We start from the raw sequence: 18,890 nt of genomic DNA, 5'->3' as shown, positions 1-18,890 counted from the left end.
ACTGAATGTTACATAGTATTTCATTTACATTATTTGTTTAGTTCTATACATAAAGGGTAACTTATTCACAAATGCGTGAGTACAGGCGTGTGAGGCAGTATGTCTGGCCTCACACTTTGTTATTCACATTTACGTGGGAGGTATCCTAGGATAGTAGGTTAGGTTAGGTGTGGTCGGCTTAGCTTATCTACATTAAATCCTTGGTTACTGTGGTGACTTAACTCTGGACAAAATTTCCTACCCGAACAGTACCTTATTTCATCATACCCATGAACACCATGGCAGCTGTCGTGAAGAAATTTATTATATTTCAATGAAACTTCGTACAGTGTGTACACTTTTTCAGAGGTCTTGAACAGCTGACTAGAAAATTAATAAAATTGTATTTATAAACTAGGTTCCTGTTTGACTTAATTTTTAACCTTGATTAAAGTTCTAATTGGAAGTGTATTTTTACGTGTCTTCAGATATTTGTTCCTGTTACTGAGTACACTGGATTCCTTGTGAAATATACTGTATTTATAAAGTAACTCCTAATAAAGCTCTCTAATATATTGCAGATTTGTCCCTGAGTCATGTCCTGGGCGAGAAAGGGATCATCGTCTTTGGCCGAAAAGTGTCTAAGGATCAAGCATTTGTGGAAACTAAGAAGAGTACACTTAATGTGATCAAGATTTTAATTGAAAAAGATGTCAAGAAGATTGTTAAATATGTTGATGATATCAGAGTAAGTTTTTTTAATTTTATGTTTAGAGAGAAGGATTTTATCTTTTTGGTTTTCAGAATTTCAGATAAATGCTCCTTGACCTGTAGTAATGATGAGCAGAGCCATGAATGGGTGTCTGAGTTTTGTGATGTAACTAACCCTGTATGTTATAACTATATAAGTATTATATTAATGCTGTATCTTTTATCAAATATTTTGTAACTTACTTTCATGAAAGGTATGGGAATTATTGTACTTAATAATTTTATTACCTTGTGTACACGAATTCACCCCAACAATGTTGATATCTTACATCTCTGCTTTTATTCTCTTTCAGAAGTACACCATGTTTCTCTATTATGTGGACAACTCCACAACAGTACGTGCAGTGGCACTTGAGGTGTTCTGTGTACTGTTGGAGAAATGTGGATCCCACATAAATGTTGCCGATATTAATGTGGACCAATTTATTGAACGACTCTTTCTTAGTATTCGCAGTCCAAAGGGTTCTACAGGTATGTTCAGTGTTTGTTAAGGCCGTCTGATTGATTGGATGGTGTTTGTATTTTTAGTTGGTACTACAGTATACTGTATACGAGTACTGTATTAGTACATTTTGAACACATCTAACTTACATGGGTTTGCATGTTTTTACATTTATCCCCCCCTTACTAAATTATTTTTATGACATTAGTATCATTCTGGTGATAATGGTAGCAGCAAAGATCTGTCATATTGGAAATTTCATAGGAAATTAGATGTAATATTTTTTTTTCATTCTTTTCTCTTTGCTCTGATTTATTCAGTGATGCATCATCAACTGAGAACTTTAGGCATGCTTACCAATACCTACCCTGAAAATTTGCGTCACCAAGCGTCATTCATACTCAAGATTTTCAAGGAGCAACTAGCAAAGCATGTAAGTATGTTAACTTTTACAGCCATATTACTTCTGTACATTTATTCTTCTATGACATTACCTGGATAAGATTGAATGGCTTTTAAAATTGCATAAATTTATTGGAAATAATAATTATTAGTACGAACAAAGATGACATGATGGTTTTATATTAACATCCTTCTTCAGTCTAGTACCAATAACATGTCCTGGACAAGGCATTGTTTGTACTTATTTATAATCTTCCTTATTTCATGGGTAAGAAGCAGTGAAGGAGACATTACTGTAATTATATGTAGTATATGTACTGAATACAGTACTTTAATCACATTAGAGTAGCTTGAAACACCTGTATGTATGATGTCATTGTGCAAGATTCAAGTTTCATGTATGAATTTTCAATTTATGATGTTTTATTTCAGACGGGCACCAAACCTGACCTCATAGCTTTGGCAGGAGTGTTGCGAGGACTCACTCTCTACCTGTATCACTTCCCTGAGGGGCTGGATGATGATCCTCAGCTGTTTGAGCACCTCTATAAACATATTCACAAAGTCCTGAATCCTGATTTAAACTTGCCAAGAAGGGATGCACAGAGAGGTGAGGTATACCCTGGTGTTTATGACTGACTGATTTACTTATTAGTTATTGTGTGGACCTGAAGGACATGTACAGTAGATTACAGATAAAAGAAATTTCTAAAAGTTATATGTATGAAAGGAGAAACAAGTCATGTAATGAATGGTATACTAAGAGTTTTGTGATAAGTTATAGAGAATTAGTGTGCTTGAGATGGACTGGAGAATAATGAATTATGGTCACATCAGTACAGTATATTTTATGGAGAATAACTAAAGATTACAGAGTGGAGATGGGTCAAGTCTAACACTAGGGAAGGAAAAGTGGAGCTGTTCTGCATTACTAAATAAATTATTGCTAAATGATGCAGGAAATAATATATTAAAAAATCAAGTTTCATTAGTTCCAAATTTTTAACCAGTTAATGTAGATAACCATTGAATTTATGTTTTATGTTTTTTTTGTTTTTTTGTTCTTTACCTTTTGAGCTGTACTGTACCAGGAGTGTTGACAGGTAGGTCTTTATTATTTTAGATTTAACATGAAGAATTTTTTGGATGCGATATAAATGTTTCTTACTTGTTCATAACACAGCTGCTCTGGAACTGGTCTGCGCTCATGGGGATAAATTCTCTGCTCAGATGTATGAGAAGTACGACACACTGTTCCCATGGCTCATTAAGTGGTGCGGCGCCAAGAACCGTGATGATCACAAGGCTGCATTACCTACCATGGACACCTTCATCTGTGTTATAGCAAATATGTTGGAGTTGCAGGCAGGAGGAGGTGACAAGAAAGGTGTACAAGTTTTTAAGGTATGATAGAGAGAAGGTTTTCTCTCTGCTTTGTAACTTTTAACTCATTTAAAGATATTGGGATTTTATTTTTGTTTTATAATGAGTAATCGTTTGTACAGCGATATCCCCGTTAGCCGGAACAATTGGTGCAGAGCACTTCCAGAAATGAGAGATTTCCGTGTAATGAAATGACTCTCTCAAAGCCGGATAAAATTCTCTCATCCCCGGAATTTTCCGGGTAACGGAAAAATGTTCTCGGAAGTTCCAGAAATTGCCCATTACATCATCTCTCGAACCCGGAAAAATATCCCCCATTCCTGGAATTTTCCGGGTAACGGAAATTTTTCTCAGAATTTCCGGAAAATGCTCCTAATTTTCATCTCTCAAACCCGGAAAAAATCTCCTGTATCCCCAGAATTTTCCGGGAATTGGGAAAATTTTCTCAGAATTTTCTCGAAAATGTGTCCCTTGGAATGTCGTTCCCAAAGCCGGAATTTTCCAGAAAATTCCGGCTTTGGGAACGATTTTTCGAGAAAATTTCAATTCCGGCTATCGGAGTGTTCCGGGTTTGAGGGATTCCGGCTAACGGATATATTACTGTACTGTATTTCGTAAATGTTAGTGTCATTACATCAAATGATTTGCCATAAATATGAAACACATGTAAATTTTTACCTGTTACAGTGTGCTGCATTGTTCTGGTGTGATAAAAATCCCCGTTCACTGTTTTGTGAATAAAATGTGTAGCCTGCTGAATGTTGTGGACGTGTTCCCCCTCAGAAACAAATTTTCTTACTGAATTTTTTTGACAGTATTTTCTGCAACAATATAACCTGCTGCTAGAAAAGAGTGACAGCACCTCCCAAGTGGGCCTCGCAGTGAAGGGCTACGCCTCACTCTCAGCAGCGTGCCGACTGTTCCTCTCACCTGTTGAGGTGCACACCATGTACACTCAGGTCCTCACTGCAAGCCATTATTATTTTTATCAGTGAGTACTCTTCTGATTTCTCTTCATCACAGGCCAGTAGTGAATAAAAATTTGGTGCATCTGAGAAGAGTATTCAGAGAACACAACATTAGTATAAAAAAGAACAAAGGTTAGGTCATAAGAACATTACATTACTGGCCTTTTCCTGTGTTTGTGCTTCTGAATAATACACTACATGATAACACTGTCACTATTAATAAAATGTTAAAGAATACACAAGAATTTTTTTTTTCCCTGAGTGGAAAATATTTGGTTTTCTAAAAAAATAGAAGTGATTAATGTCTTTTTCTCCATATTCATTAGAGTTACTGAGGGTCTGTTGCATAATGTGTGGTGAAAATGTGACATTACAGAATTACACCCTCGACAGTTGCTCACTTTTTAATTGTTATTTTTTTGCCACGATTTTTGTTATTTAGTTCCCATTTAATTGGGAGTGGTTGTTTTTTTTATGGAAAGTGTAAAATTCCCTGAAGTATATATACCTGTACTGTATGTTTATCTTACATCATTATTATATATTTTCAGATCCACTGACATGCCAGAAAATAAACTCAACAGTCTGCCAAACTATGTTGAGTCGTTAGCTATTATTATTAACAACATGAGCTTGGTAAGTTATAAAAGAAAATACATTTGTTTTATTGTATTTCTGGTTATATCTTTTTGATAATTTAGATCCTAAATGGAGGGAGAAGGAGAGTTTATGATTCAATTACATGTACAGTATTTGATTATTAAATATTTTACTTAACTTTCATTGCAGGTAAACATGGGAATTATGGAGAGCGTACAGCAGCTGTCATTGGCCCTCGTGGAGAAATTCCCCCTGATATCCATGTTCCGCAGGTTCTTGGCATACCGTGCTCTCTTCAAGCTCTTCCATGCTGTGTACAGTAAAGCAGAATATTTTCAAGACTTTCTGCACACCTTTGGTCAGTCATTTATCATAAATCATTTGCTCTGATGAAGTATTATCTCCCTGACACCACATGTCTGGCCCCAACACTCCACTTAATAACATTGTTCTCTGGTCTATACTTCCCTGATCTCACTTAACCCATCACTTGTTACAGAGACATAAGGGAAGGAGATTAGAAATAAACAGTTAACTCATTAATTCATAGAAACTTGTTGTTTGATGGAGAAATATCCTTTATAAATATGATACTCAGATGGAATTTGTTTTATCTTGAAATACAATGAAACCTCTATTTAACGGAGTATATGAAGAGGAAAGTCCCTTATATCGAGGGCCTGTTAGATGTGAAACCCCCATCTAATGGATTACATCTTGAAGGAAGTCCGTTATTTGGAGGTTTCACTGATATTTGTGTTGTAGTTCTTGTTTTGAGAAGAATTGTTTTAGCTATGAGAATATATATCATTCTTTCTGTCTTATAGTGTACAATTCCATCGTGGTGACTTGCTCCCACGCTCCGGAGATGGAGTCCTCCCCGGGGGAAGAAGGTGTCACCTGGAGGAGCAACAGTCCTGAAGGTGATGGTAAATGGAAGGGACTGAAGAATGAAGTCACAAGTTACAAGAGCTTCTTACCTATCTGGAATGCCTTCATGAAGCCTGAAAAGGTGGTTGATATTAAAGTTAAAGGTATGTAAAGTACTATGAGTTTGTGGGAAACGTTATATGTATATGACCTGGATGTTGTAGAATTAAGTGAAAAATATATTTAGGTCTGGAGTTTTTCTAATGTCGCAATTGTCCATTTATTATTATTTATTTATTTTATTTATTGTTTCATAGGGGTTATGAAGGGATACAGGTGTGATGTCTTCATGCATGGCAGATGGCACCATTGCTGTTGATGTAGTTTGTTCCACTACCTGTATAGATTACTCTACTTAATGCAGAGTTGCACCTCAATCATCAAACTATATTGGAATTCCATGCCTGCTAACCTTATTGTAAATATACTGTGTAAGGAAAATAACAGGTGATGAGTCTCTTTCCCTGTGTCATAAAGTGAGACATCATAACTCTACTTTACTATAGGTATCCCAGCAACTGTGATGACAGAGATCAGCTCAAAGTTATATTCAGAGTTTATCAGCTGTACCTTGGAGATAACAAAGAAACTAGACTTGACCACATTCAAGCAAGGAGAACCTGTCAAGGTAATTTATTAACTTGGTGGTAATTAGTGATTTGAATTATTTAATTTTTAATCCTCATTAGGTATATTGACCCTTGGTTGCCACGTGCATATTTTATTTTCAGCATTACTTAATGTACGCTCACTGCCTCGAAAATTAATTACTGTCCAAAAACTTTTATTATAGTATACAGTAAAAACTTTTGTAATTCAGAGTAATAAGAGCTCTATCCTTGCTGAAACAAAGAAAATTTTGAGTTATGAACATTTATGTATGCCACCACCGACGAGATCAACACAAGATGACACTTGTTTTTTTAATGTCAGGATGAGGCGGAGACTGGTGAAGAAAGTGTTGCCACCTCAGATCCAGTCTCTGGGCTAAAAGCCAAGACTCCCAAAGACTTTCAGGTAAGAATCTTCTCTTGTGTTTTTCAGATTATATACACACATTATTAAAGAATGATGAGATAAAACATTTTAGGATAAGAATACTAAGGTCATGAGTAACTTTCCTGACCCAAACAAAATCACTATATAATGAGAGACCACTGATTGGTGTTACGGGGAGTGAGATGAGAACATTCATGTAAGTTTTTAACAAGTAGAAAGTGAATGATTGGTAGTCTGGATAAGGTTGTCATGTATTAGTGTATAGTACTTCTGACAGAAGGTTATAGATGGCTGGAGAGTCACCATAACATGAACAACAAAGTAGGAGAAGAAACCCACAACATTTCGTCTGCCGTTGTGGGTTTTCTTCTCATCAAGGTTATAGATGTTCAGAGTTGTGCCGGTGTTATTACAGGTGTACATGAATGTGATAACTTTAATGGAGGAAGTGTTGCCTCTACAAAGTGAGAACCATCTAGAGCCACACGTGTCACATCTGTGTTGGTTCTTTGTGAGATGCTCCTCCCTACAGCCTCTCGTGTCTGCCCACTATACTGCCATCACAACAGTGCTCTCCTGCACTCAGCGTACTTATTATTTCAAGAAACATGAGGTTAGTATTTATAGTTCCAGGGAAAATGAAGCTTATTAACTTTATAATCATCATTTAACATCGTCCACTAAATGATTGAGTAGAGGTCACACCATGTCTGGCAGGTCGGCTTATTAAGACACTTGGTTGTGAGCCACTTGGTAGTGTTGTCTGATTATATCTATTGTATGTATCTATTCCCATTTCCTTTCTCCTCTTTCAATTATAAGTCATCTTCAGTTTTCATAATCTCTATAGTTATTTATATAATTCATCCCACTGATTTATTCATTTAGTCTCTATATGATATTAATTAATTGGTATTAACCTAACAGGACCCTGAAGTAGGGACAGTTATCCACCTCATAAAGAGCTACATCAGGGAACTACTTCAACGTTGTCGTCAGTTCCGAGATCAACTTCTGGCGTCCTGTCTGACCCTCATCCTTAAACTGCCACTATGTATTGTCATAGACATTTTCCCACAGCTAGTGTCTCCCTTACAGGTTGGTGTACAGTACTGTTCTGCTGTAAGTGAGATGCTGTATACTTGTACTTATATGGGACCTAATTCCACTTTCAATAGGTATACAAAGTCATAGTTTATAAGTTTAACAATGTACTGTTGGTGGTTCAAAGGATTTCATGAACTTCCTTTAATTTTCAAAATGTATATTTGCAGCCTTGTTCAAATTTGTGAATCTTAACCTGTATTGGAAAGGTAACTTGAGTTGTAAAGTCTTCATGTTTGTATTAATGAGGAAAAATAGGTTTATATCTTAACCATCCCACTCGGTATCATCTATCTGAGATTTTTAAAGCTCATAGTATTTGTTCTTGGAGGTATTATATATTTTTTATGGTATTACAGATGGCCTTACAACTTGGTATTAGTTACTTACCATTGGCTGAGGTGTGTGTATCAGCTTTGCAAGTGTGGATCCGTCAGTTGCCTCATGATACACTGCATCAGAACTTGCCACTGGTACTGCCTCTCCTCCTGCCTTATCTTCGTTCCCAAGGTGCTGTGGAAAGTACTCATGTGTTTCATTTATTAGCTATATTGACATGATTCAGTAATAGTCACAGCACTCATCAGGTGTTGGAAGTAGTGGTGGAGCCAAGGGAGGAGGATGCTGGAGTTAGTGTGCCTCCCAATAATCTTTCACCATTATCAGTAACCACCCTTTCTACTCCTGCTCTGCTCTATTCACCACCCCTTACTGCCAACCTCCTGCCCTAACCACTCTCTCGCTACCTAACTTCTGCCATTTCCATCACCCATCACTACCCACCTCCAATTTCTTTAACCACTAGCATCGGAATTTCACATAGTATTCTGTGTGTGGCAAGGAATGATTCTTTAGACCTACCCTTTATAACACCTGACATGTCTAGCCTTTAAAACTTAAATTATAACTTTTTGTAATTCAAGTTATTAAATGACAATAATTACTGTTTATATATTTTGTGCTTGTTTGAAATCATAGTGCACTTTTTACTACCTAAGTTTTTTTATCAAGATTGCCATTTTGTTTTAAATTTATTTGAAATTTAAAACACAGAAAATTATGTTTGTTACTTTTTTAGAGACGGGAGGAGAAGCTGAGGTCCAGGCAAGGGTCATTACAGTCAAAATGGCATTTGCCTACCAGCGACGGAAGGTGGACCAGAAAAAGATGCTCGACGGTAAACAGGTATTACTTTAATTACTTTTTTAAGTACAGTGTAAAAATGAATAAAGAAATTAATCTTTTCTGGGAAATTTTATGCTGTGTCGTGAATATAGAAAAGGCACAGACTTGTTTCTTTGTCTTTCCATCTTTGTTTCTGTCTATTCTTGAATATTTTTCTTTTTATTTGACAAACCTCATTATGGTGTTCTCTGTTCCAGATGGACGAGACAGCCATGAGAAAGGTTCAGTTGTCTATCTTGCGTCTGATTGGAAGCTTGGATCCTAAGTTGAGTATGTGTGTCATACCTCAAGACCCCGACACTCTCGCTGCAGCGGCTGTCAGATGGGACACTTTGAAACACATCAAATTTGCCACACCGTTTGAACAAGTCAAGATTGATATTTTTCTAGGTAGAGTATAAACATCACCAAACAACTCACTATACTTCATTTTATTTGTGTTTTTATTCTTCATATTCATTGTTGTTTGTTATTTAATTTTCCCACTGGGCTTAAATTGTTATCCTTTGAAACTTAAAAAAAAAAAATTGACCTGTTGTTAAGTGTTGAGACTATTTTAAGATATTACTAAAGAAAGTAATGTAATTGCTATTGCATAATGTAGAGTCAGTGATGCTTACTGTAATGTTGCTCCTGTGTAAATTTTAATGGAATATAATTACTAGAGAATTCCCAGTCTGGCTTTATGACATTAATAGTTGCCACTGAGGAAGAGTTTTGTCTTTTCAAATGTTGCTTTGGCTGCAACACTAGTTACATGTCATAAAATATATATAATATATTGTGGATCGTCTTATTACTATTTGAGAGGGTTATTGAAGAAGCAGGAGGTATATATACAGTACCTGGTAATAATGTGTGAATAATTGTATGTATTATCTTTTCAGATGACATTCTACCCCATGTTGTGGACCTTGCAATAAATTCAAGTGATAGGCAAACTAAAGTGGCTGCATCAGAACTGCTTCATTCTGTCATTATCTTAATGATTGGCACAGGTAATACCAGTGTGGATATAAATATTATAAAATAATTTATATCTTGTATTGTTCACTCACTCCTGGACAAATCATCTTGATCATTAATGTTTTACAGCCATTTTCTATACTTGCTTGGGTTGGCTGTGTTTACCTGATGGAATCTCACTGTGCTGTGCAGTCTCTTCCAGCCTCTCTCATGTTCTTAACTTGAACATTATTTCTTATAACCTCTGCCCATGTCATTCTTGGCCTACCCCTGGCTCTCCTCCCCTCTACATTTAGGCTCCTCTGTTTTCTCCACATGTACAGTACAAACCATCTCAGTCTACTGCTTGAAAAAACTTTGCCAATACTCTCAACAAGAATGTCTGTGTGTTTATTTTTATATTTGCCAGTGGATGTTGCCGAAATAAAAGTAGAACAACGGCAATGCTTCTACATTGCTTTAGACTTTTATTTTAAAAACAAAATGTGAAAGCCTTACTTATCGTGTCACTTCTCAAAAAAAAATTATCAAAGAACATAATACAGTACTGTAGTTATTTTGAATGATTTTAACATTTATTAAAGAAATAGATAATCATAAATTACTATTGATTGATTAAAAATATGTTGCAGGAGCCCAACAGCACCCAGACCTGCAGGCCAAATACCCCATGGCACCACTATACCACCACGTGTTTGAGGCCATGTTACAGCTGGCTTGTGACCCTGACCAAGTGACCCGCCAGTTGTTCCTCACTCTAAGTTATCAAACAATTCACTGGTTCACCAACAATGAGAACTCTGAGAATGTTGATACTAATGTTCTTTTGGAAGCCATTATGGTAAGTCATCAGTGTACCATTATTATATTTAGAATTTATCATTAATGGCTTTACAGTAAGTATTATATAAACTCATCTTCATTTGTGGGCATCAATTACAGTCAGGTTGATTGTTTATTCCTGCTTGTAATTTCAATAATGATGTTTGCTCCTCTTTATGCTTCGCCTATTGTCAAGACATATCAGGTGTGTATTGTAGTGTAAAGATTAAGAAAAATCCAAACACATCATGATTATTAGACCCAAAAATTAAGTGTCTTCCCCCTAGTTTTATAAAATACTAAGCAATGGTAATCATATGAAGTCTCAGCTCAGCTTGCCAGGTACTGTACAGTTGTTACTGGTTCAATTGTGTTGGTATACTTAAAGAGAGTTTTACTGTATACATGTTTTGATTCATCTAAATCATATACGTACTGTACATAAGTGGTAAACTTAACTCTACTTTCTAAAGTCTCTTTTTGAGGCTCATCAACATTGTCATTTACTTCATCATTTACTTTTTCTAAATACCCTTTCCATGTTTTTCTCAGTTGTCAGCACTACCAGTACAGTAGTGGCTGCTAACTCATTTGAATTCTTCAGCAAAAACATCATCAATTATGCTTATCTTTCATTTTATGATTATTTTCCTGAACTGGTGTCATTTGTCATTGCTGCTTTTTGTATACCATTAATGAAAGTGAAATTTGTTGATTTTGATAAATTTATTGCAGGAAGGAATTGTGACAGCAAACAATCCAGCTTTGAGAGATGTGAGCGCTCGGTGCTTAGCGGAGTTTGTCAAGTGGTCTCGTAAGCAGTGTCGAAGGAAAGACACGGTCTCCTCGAACTTAAAATCAATTCTCAAGAGAATCTTTTCATTTTGTAGACATCCAAGTGCCTTTAAGCGTCTAGGTAAGTATTGTCTTTTTGAAATGGTCATATGTTATAAAAGGAAAAGAAAAGGTATAAGAGCTTCCTGTGATTATGTTACATATACAGTATATCATCATCTTCATCACTGTTTAATGGCTGTCTCTTGCTACCTCTCTCTTAAGGTTCTGATCTCTGAGGTAATTTCTTAAATCTTTTACCCATGTCATTCTTAGCCTACCCATAGGTTTCCACCCCTCCACATATAGACTCATGCACCTCGCTCCGTATGCCATAACCATCTCAGCCTACCTCTGTGCATAACCTCGCCTGTGCTAGTAAGAACCACTTGCCTTCTTAGCTGTGAACAGGGTTTCACATCTCTCAATGTCATCTCACACATCTATATCACCAGTCTCATTTCAACTAGTTCAAACCTTTGTATGTCATCCTCTTTGACTGCTCATGTTTCTCTGCCATAACCTTTTAAACAAGACATCTTTTGAACCTTCCCATTGCCAAGTACAACTTTTTCTCTTTCTTTATGTGTTTTTCTTGTAGTTGTTTGGCCATAGATATTGTCTCTGTAGTTTCTTTACCTGGCATGAACCCATGAAAATATATATGTATGCTTGTTAACGCCTTACCAAAACTTTGATTAAAGGTTATCTTTACAGGCGGCTCTTTAGCATGGAATAGCATCTACAGTGAGGTGAGAGAAGATGAAAAAGCTGTGGACATATGGATCTTGGAGCTTTTAACATATCTAGTGTCTGCCCTTGACCTGGCACAAGCAGATGACCCTGCCCTTGGTACTCATGAACAGACACAAGCTGCTATATACCACGTGGAACGTATCATTCGGGTTAAAAAAGAGGTCTTCTGGAAGGTGTGTTCACTTCTTGATTAGTCAGTATTTGCAAATCTTAAAAAAATTGTTCCTTTAGTTAACATACTGTACACTTTTTTTGTGCTGTAGAAATTCTTGCTTTTGAGGTTGAAATATTTAGGGTCAGAGGCTCGAAGCTCATAACGATGTGGTAAACTTCTTACGTTCAGATCACTTTGTCTTGTTCTAGAAATCAGCCCATCGTCGGGTTCCCTCTGACCTTGGTGACGGGACCTTAGATGACCTGCTCCTGTGGCTTCTGAAGCAGTGTGGTAGACCAAAGTCCATTGTTCGACATGCTTGTATGGAACTCCTGGTATCTTTATCACCACATGCAAAAGGTTAATCAAGTTTTATGGTCTATTAGTACAGAAGAGAGTTTGTTTGTATGGTGACCAGAGTATGATTGATAGTAACTAACTCAACAATCAGTTATTTCATATCTTTTGTTACACCAAGATCTTCCATTTGTTGTACTCATTTATAGACAGAGGAGACTACGGTATTTGCCAACATACTTGATCAAGAATGAAGTGAATCTTATTGATAGTGTGGCTGGGGACGGGTTAACTTTCTGCGATAAGTGATACATCAGTGACTTTACTTTCCAAGATGCAATTCCTCATCACTTCTAGCTACTTTGTGATGTTCTTAAGATAGCTTTACAATGATCATAATAGTGTTAACCCTGTTGGACCCATGTTTACCAGATGAGCATCAGAGTTCACAAGGATTAATATTGCAGGTTGCAAGTCTGTCTCTAACTTTGTAGAGAAGCATATTGGTAAAGACAACATGGAAACAATAGTGGACATTTTAGAAGGAGGGGAAGAAGCCTGTCAAGGTATCAAGTACCACTCCACTCCCACCTCTTACAGCCAGACACAAGTTACAGTGAAGGATGTTAATAATTACTGTGAGGTAAGTTTCTTATATATGTTTCCACTAAGAAGTTGTGAATTGTATTTAACTCTTCATTGTTTATCTGTATCCTTATCATTATCATATTATTGATATAGCAAAAATATATCAACATTAAGTCCTCTAGTCCAGGTCCCCCAAACAATGACTCATATACCAGGTGTGTCCTGCCAAACATTAAAGACATAGTTAATGGTCTTCATACATCACAGCCTCAAGTGAAAGAAGTCAGAAAATTGTCACAGAGTTTTAAATTGTTGTACAATAATAACCTACCAGAGAATGTTGTTACAGTAAGAGTTGTGAAGTTTTATAGAGTACTGGGATTATAATCTATTTGGTAGTTATTCACCTGGAATTAAAGGTTTACATATTGTACTGGGAATTTAAGTACTTTACATATTATAGCTACACTAGGAGTTAAGTAAGAGATAAATAAGCAGATTCAAACTGTGCATAGAACTGATTACATGAATTACTTTGGCATATGATGAACCCTGTGATATTTTTCCCCTAACAGGCACTTTTAGCTGCACTGGATGGCTATAGCTGGCTCATTGGCCGGAAAATATTGCCTGCAGCCCAACTCTTAGGTGGTGACCAAGTTCATCTCTTTACCGCAGCCACTTACTTCATCGAACATATGGCAACAGTGACCATATCTGATTACTTACAAAACAACCAAACAATTACCAGAGATGAAATAATAATGATTACACCTTATGAAAGTGAAGGTGCAACCAAGCTTAAATGTACTGTAGTAGTTAGACTTATGGACTTTTTAACTGTTGTACTACAGGATGGTCCCAGTTGTGCACACTTCTTAGATGAGAACTCTTTGTGGTCATCATCACTCTTTAAACTTTTAATTCAGTGTGTTTTGGATCCTGCAAGCATTGGGTTTGATATTAAGGACACTGAAGTTACCAAACACTTGCCATCACGCCTTGAGGATATGCTGAAGGTAATGCATGAGAAGGTGTCACAAGATGTAGCTCAAGCATTTGTCCAGTACTTGGAGAAACAGCTGCAGCTCACCAAGTACAACGTAGAAAAGCTTTTGCCGTCCTCATTTTCTACAACAGTGACCATACCCCTTGGGAGCCAGCATGTCATAGAGGGAGTAGAGATTCTGCAGAAGAGTGGATGGCTGACTGACTGTTCCACGGTATGTTTGATATATTTATCCTCTTGACAGATATAAACAAGTTGTAAATTTAAATGTTTTTTATTGTTTTAAGTTTATTCGTCTTTTCAGATACACGAACCAGTATGTTATATTTTGGTAAGGTACACATTTAAGTTAGATTATTGTGGATAGTGGATTGAGAACTGCCAATAATTAGTGCACTGCTTCATTTTACATTGCTTAAGTGTATCATATAGTGATCAAAAATATTTTCTTCATGTTCATTTATGTAGAAATATTGTCACATTTCAGGTTAAAAAGACAGTGGCATCTGATCTTGCTAAATGGGTCTGTGACAGCTTGTTTGTGGAGCGTGACTTTACCTTAGAAGTGGTGTCTCCTAATCCAAGTCATCTGCAGTTCTTGAATGCAGTGATGCACCTGTCTGTTACCCTGGACTCACAGGTAATAAAAGCATGTCATTAGGGTTGTGTCGTTAATACATTATAAGTCCGATGGTAGCTATGTAAAGTGGATTTTAATTTGGATGTAAATGTCGGGTGTTTTACTTTCTCTCTGTTTACAATTGACTTGAAGTGAAACATTTGCCTGGTGTCAAGTCTTTAAAAATATATACTGTATGTATATATTTTTAAAGCTTTAGAGATTCTTAAACGTTTTCTACATTTATCAAGTTTCATAAATTCCTAAGTTAGAAAAAGAAACATGTTTATGGAATTCTTATATTGTTTAAAATCATTCAGTTATCTTTTTCAAGTGGTTCTCTCACAGCTTGCTCATTGTGTAATGCTCATTTACATGTATGTAATGGACATTTGTATATAGTCTACGTGGGACACATCATAATGTCACAAATATGAACAATATTGGCACAGTTAAATAATTTTTCACTGTTATAGGTACTTCAGCAGCTCCTCAGGGGGGTAACTGATGGTGAAACTGTAACAGGACTCAATGGTCAGCACACTGAGAAGGGCTCTCATATTTTAGACATTCTTGGCCCAAATCTGATGCCACATCTTCTGGTCACCTGTGACTTGACACTTGTTAGGTGTGTGCAACTTATAAAGGATGGAAGGTTCCTTCCAGCCATGGGCTTCACAGCTGCATTACTCAACTCTATGATAAGAAGTCAAGAGCTGAGAAAAAGGTACTTTATTGGCTATTGTGTTATAATATTGTTGAGGTAATCAGAACATATACCTTCACTTCCTTCCTGTTTAGTATAATAGTCATTGTTTGGATAAAATAAGTAGATTGTTTATTAATGGCTATAAAATTGAAGCACTATGGATTAAGAGGCTTTTAAGAAACAGGATCGTGTCAGCTAGGTGTGGGATGAGGTGTTGTTATTTTCCTCATAATATAAATATACATTATATATATAATATATATGTAAACATATATATATTTTTTTCTACTATGATTAGTCCGAGATGAAAACTGTTGAACCCTGAGTTATTGTATTTACCAAGAAAATCCAGTTGCAGAAATTCCACTACATTACATTACAATTAATTATGTTTTCTCTTATGACTGTTATCCATTGGGGGTATCTGTTGGTCTGACTATACAGGTACCTGTATACGATATTGTTGCAGTGACAAACAACACATACCGGTATTCACAATACAAATCAAGAGCATGGTTTAGGTCATGTGGATGTGATTGGGTATAGCTAGGTGGAGTTAAAGTTTGGCTTCAGCCCATCACTTTATCATGTGGGTGGATGGGTGCAGGTGTGTGTGCGTGAGTGCATGCTTGCGTGTTTGTTCGTGGCTACCTTGCAGTAAGTGGTAGAAGATTCGAAAGTTAACAAAAAAGTTTTCTCAATATGATCCAATTTGTGGCTTGTGTTATGCAGTGCTTGATGTGTTCCCTTGTCATACTGTTATGTTCAGTATGATAAGACCAATCTTGTGAACAAATATCCTCTCCACATTATTAGTGAGTTTATAGGACCTATTTCTCCAGCCCTTCAAGTTTATCTTTGGGCTCCTTCTGTAACATGTACTTTACTACTACTGATAATAATATATTTTATGCAGGCATTCAGTTAAAGTGGTTCAGGCATTCCTCTACCATTGGCAAACCCTTTCTGCCGAAGCGGGAAAAACGAGCATCCACCAGGAATCCGTGCTCGGAGTGTTGTCATCGTTGTTTCTGGTAGACCTTAAATCTACGATCAAGACGCATTGCTCAAACCCCGGATCTGACATAGAAGTTTACTACAAAAATATCCTGTCTGATGCCAAGGTTGAGCTACAATTAAAGATCAAGGCAATGAAACTGTTGCCCTTCTTCTTCACTATGTCGCCAGCTGTTGCCAAGTGTATGGGGTTAGTATGGTAAATTCTGCAGTTTGATCAGGGAAAATGAAGTACCTGTATATGTAAGTGTATGTTAGGAGGATGGGAAGTGATATCCAGTGAGACTCAGATGAGGATAAATCATTTAAAAAAATTTTTTTTTCTGTTTCTAAAACCTATTCATAGTAACGTGTTCGGGTGTAAGCGTCGACTTTACACCTTAGCTGACCACCGATTAATTGCCTGGTTTGTAAGTTTTGGGGGGGTGGACCCAGCCAAGTTATTGGCTAGGAATTTTGAGGCCGCCACTCTGTGTGGCTTTTAAGTGGCGTGGACTGTACTTGGGTTGGGTCATACATTTACTGGTTCTTTTTAAGGTAATGGATTATATTTTTTTCACCATAGGAAGGTAAATAAAGGTATTGTTGCCTTTTTAGGATAAGGCCCTTGGTTTCTTTTTCATAATTTCACAAATGTAGCGCCATCACACTTGTCAGGGCTCTCGGAACCTAAGTTATCAAACTGTAGACTAGAGATTTCAGAGTCACTTCCTCATATTTATCAATTTTCTTTGCAGGGAAGCTCTTGAGCTACTGAGCCTAAACCACTTTCCTCTCCAGTCTACTGAGTTTCTTTCCGGTGGTGCACGTGATCGCGAGTACCATCTAGCCCTTAGTGAGATGCTCACTGCCCTTGAATTGTCCATGTCCCCGGTACTACTACAGTTCCTTGTGAGGTAAGTTCAGTGAAATAGTTTAGTTTAGTCAGTTAATTACTGTAGATACATTGTGATGAATGTACTGTTTCTCCTAAGTGGTTAACCTCATAGGGTCACTGTCACCTTGTTTGTACCATAAAGAGTTTTACGTATGTGATAAATTGGGTTCGTGGTCCCAAGGTCCATTACACCCATGTTATAGGTGACTCACTGCCACACTCAGTCATTAAGGTATGTAAACCAAAGTGATTCTAGAAGATTTAAAGAAAGGATTATGATTCTTTGGTTGTTATGGGAGTGATACCATGAGGGACAGTGAATTAGTTTCTTGTTTTATGCAGTATGCCATTGAATAAATCTTAATTGTTTGCAGGCTCTTCTGTCGTGAGGATAAACATCGTTACGAGGAAGATCTGAACGAATCCCTTGAAAAATTTATGAAGAGACAATCGGAAACTCAACAACTAGAAAGCCTCAGACTTGTGTACAAAATGTTTAGTGACCAGACATGTACGAAACAACTGATCAGGCAAGAATTCATTAGTTTTGTCTGATGTGCATTTGTTTTTGACCATGGCTACTTACATCCAGTCACACTCATCACAAAGTAGAATGGCTCTGTTCCTGTTGTGGCATTACAGACAGCTTAGTAGTATATATTTTCTTATTTGAGATATTTACCATTGTGTAGGGTAAAGTTTGAAGGGGGTGGATATCTCTCTCCTCATTGGCTGAAATGCTTCTTAAACATACAAACTGGACTTACATATATGCTGTATATTTGTACCATAATGTGTATTGACCAACCTGTTTTTAAATTCCAGACTGTACTAACTTTTGAGATTAGTGCCAATGATGTAACATATAGAATATTGGTTAAAAGTCTGAGTGTCGTTATCTGAATGTCTAGGATCAATCTTTGACTCTTTGATGATTACACAATAAACACAGGAAACTTACACGAATAACCAAAAATGTCTAGTTTAGTGAGAATTCTATCTATTTGAGGGAATGTTCACTAGTAGCTAACTGGAATTCTCTGTTAACCACTGTATTTGGTAACCAGTTTATCCATTCAAGGGAGAGATTGCTGTGATTGCATTGTTTATACTGAAATTATATGAGATGGTTTAACATTCAAAGTTCTTTATGATGTTTTTGTTAATATCTAGTGATTAATAAGAAGTTTCCTAAGTAATGACAAGATATTTCCTAAGTCCTTGAATAATTTTGTGGTTCTCTGTTTTAGGCACAACATCATGGAGAAGGTCTTGTCTCCACTTTTACAACATTCTGGCTTGACATCCCTTACCTTATTCCTTGTGGAAGTTAGCTCTCAAGTAATGGCAGGAGTGTCATTGCCAGTTAAAGGAAGAAGTGAGGAGCAACAAAAGGTCTTGATTACCAAGACTGGGAGCTTCATGATTTTACAAGTGAGTGAAATTGTGTTAATTAATTGCATAGAATAATGGGGTTAG

At 36.6% G+C, this 18,890-nt stretch overlaps 1 protein-coding gene across 1 annotated transcript in view; it reads left to right on the top strand.

The window, feature by feature from the left end:
* The window catches only part of LOC121856765 (DNA-dependent protein kinase catalytic subunit-like), a 36,483-nt gene that overhangs the window by 1,434 nt on the left and 16,159 nt on the right, over positions 1-18,890 (top strand). The window contains exons 2-30 of the mRNA XM_042352455.1: positions 561-727; positions 1,044-1,221; positions 1,513-1,625; positions 2,027-2,204; positions 2,778-2,998; positions 3,793-3,968; positions 4,497-4,581; positions 4,735-4,903; positions 5,373-5,579; positions 5,982-6,103; positions 6,409-6,492; positions 6,890-7,087; positions 7,402-7,572; positions 7,938-8,088; positions 8,657-8,763; positions 8,961-9,153; positions 9,651-9,761; positions 10,362-10,570; positions 11,287-11,467; positions 12,103-12,314; positions 12,505-12,655; positions 13,060-13,235; positions 13,756-14,403; positions 14,677-14,829; positions 15,285-15,535; positions 16,434-16,724; positions 17,272-17,430; positions 17,786-17,941; positions 18,662-18,845. Coding sequence (XP_042208389.1) covers positions 561-727; positions 1,044-1,221; positions 1,513-1,625; positions 2,027-2,204; positions 2,778-2,998; positions 3,793-3,968; positions 4,497-4,581; positions 4,735-4,903; positions 5,373-5,579; positions 5,982-6,103; positions 6,409-6,492; positions 6,890-7,087; positions 7,402-7,572; positions 7,938-8,088; positions 8,657-8,763; positions 8,961-9,153; positions 9,651-9,761; positions 10,362-10,570; positions 11,287-11,467; positions 12,103-12,314; positions 12,505-12,655; positions 13,060-13,235; positions 13,756-14,403; positions 14,677-14,829; positions 15,285-15,535; positions 16,434-16,724; positions 17,272-17,430; positions 17,786-17,941; positions 18,662-18,845 — 5,402 coding nt within the window. The remainder of the gene's footprint in view (positions 1-560; positions 728-1,043; positions 1,222-1,512; positions 1,626-2,026; positions 2,205-2,777; positions 2,999-3,792; positions 3,969-4,496; positions 4,582-4,734; positions 4,904-5,372; positions 5,580-5,981; positions 6,104-6,408; positions 6,493-6,889; positions 7,088-7,401; positions 7,573-7,937; positions 8,089-8,656; positions 8,764-8,960; positions 9,154-9,650; positions 9,762-10,361; positions 10,571-11,286; positions 11,468-12,102; positions 12,315-12,504; positions 12,656-13,059; positions 13,236-13,755; positions 14,404-14,676; positions 14,830-15,284; positions 15,536-16,433; positions 16,725-17,271; positions 17,431-17,785; positions 17,942-18,661; positions 18,846-18,890) is intronic.

The sequence above is a fragment of the Homarus americanus genome, unplaced genomic scaffold (assembly GCF_018991925.1).
Source record: "Homarus americanus isolate GMGI-L3 unplaced genomic scaffold, GMGI_Hamer_2.0 scaffold46833, whole genome shotgun sequence".
Taxonomy (NCBI): Eukaryota; Metazoa; Arthropoda; class Malacostraca; order Decapoda; family Nephropidae; genus Homarus; species Homarus americanus.
The sequence above is the reverse complement of the archived record's forward strand: the minus strand, read 5'-3'. Positions and strand labels throughout refer to the sequence as shown.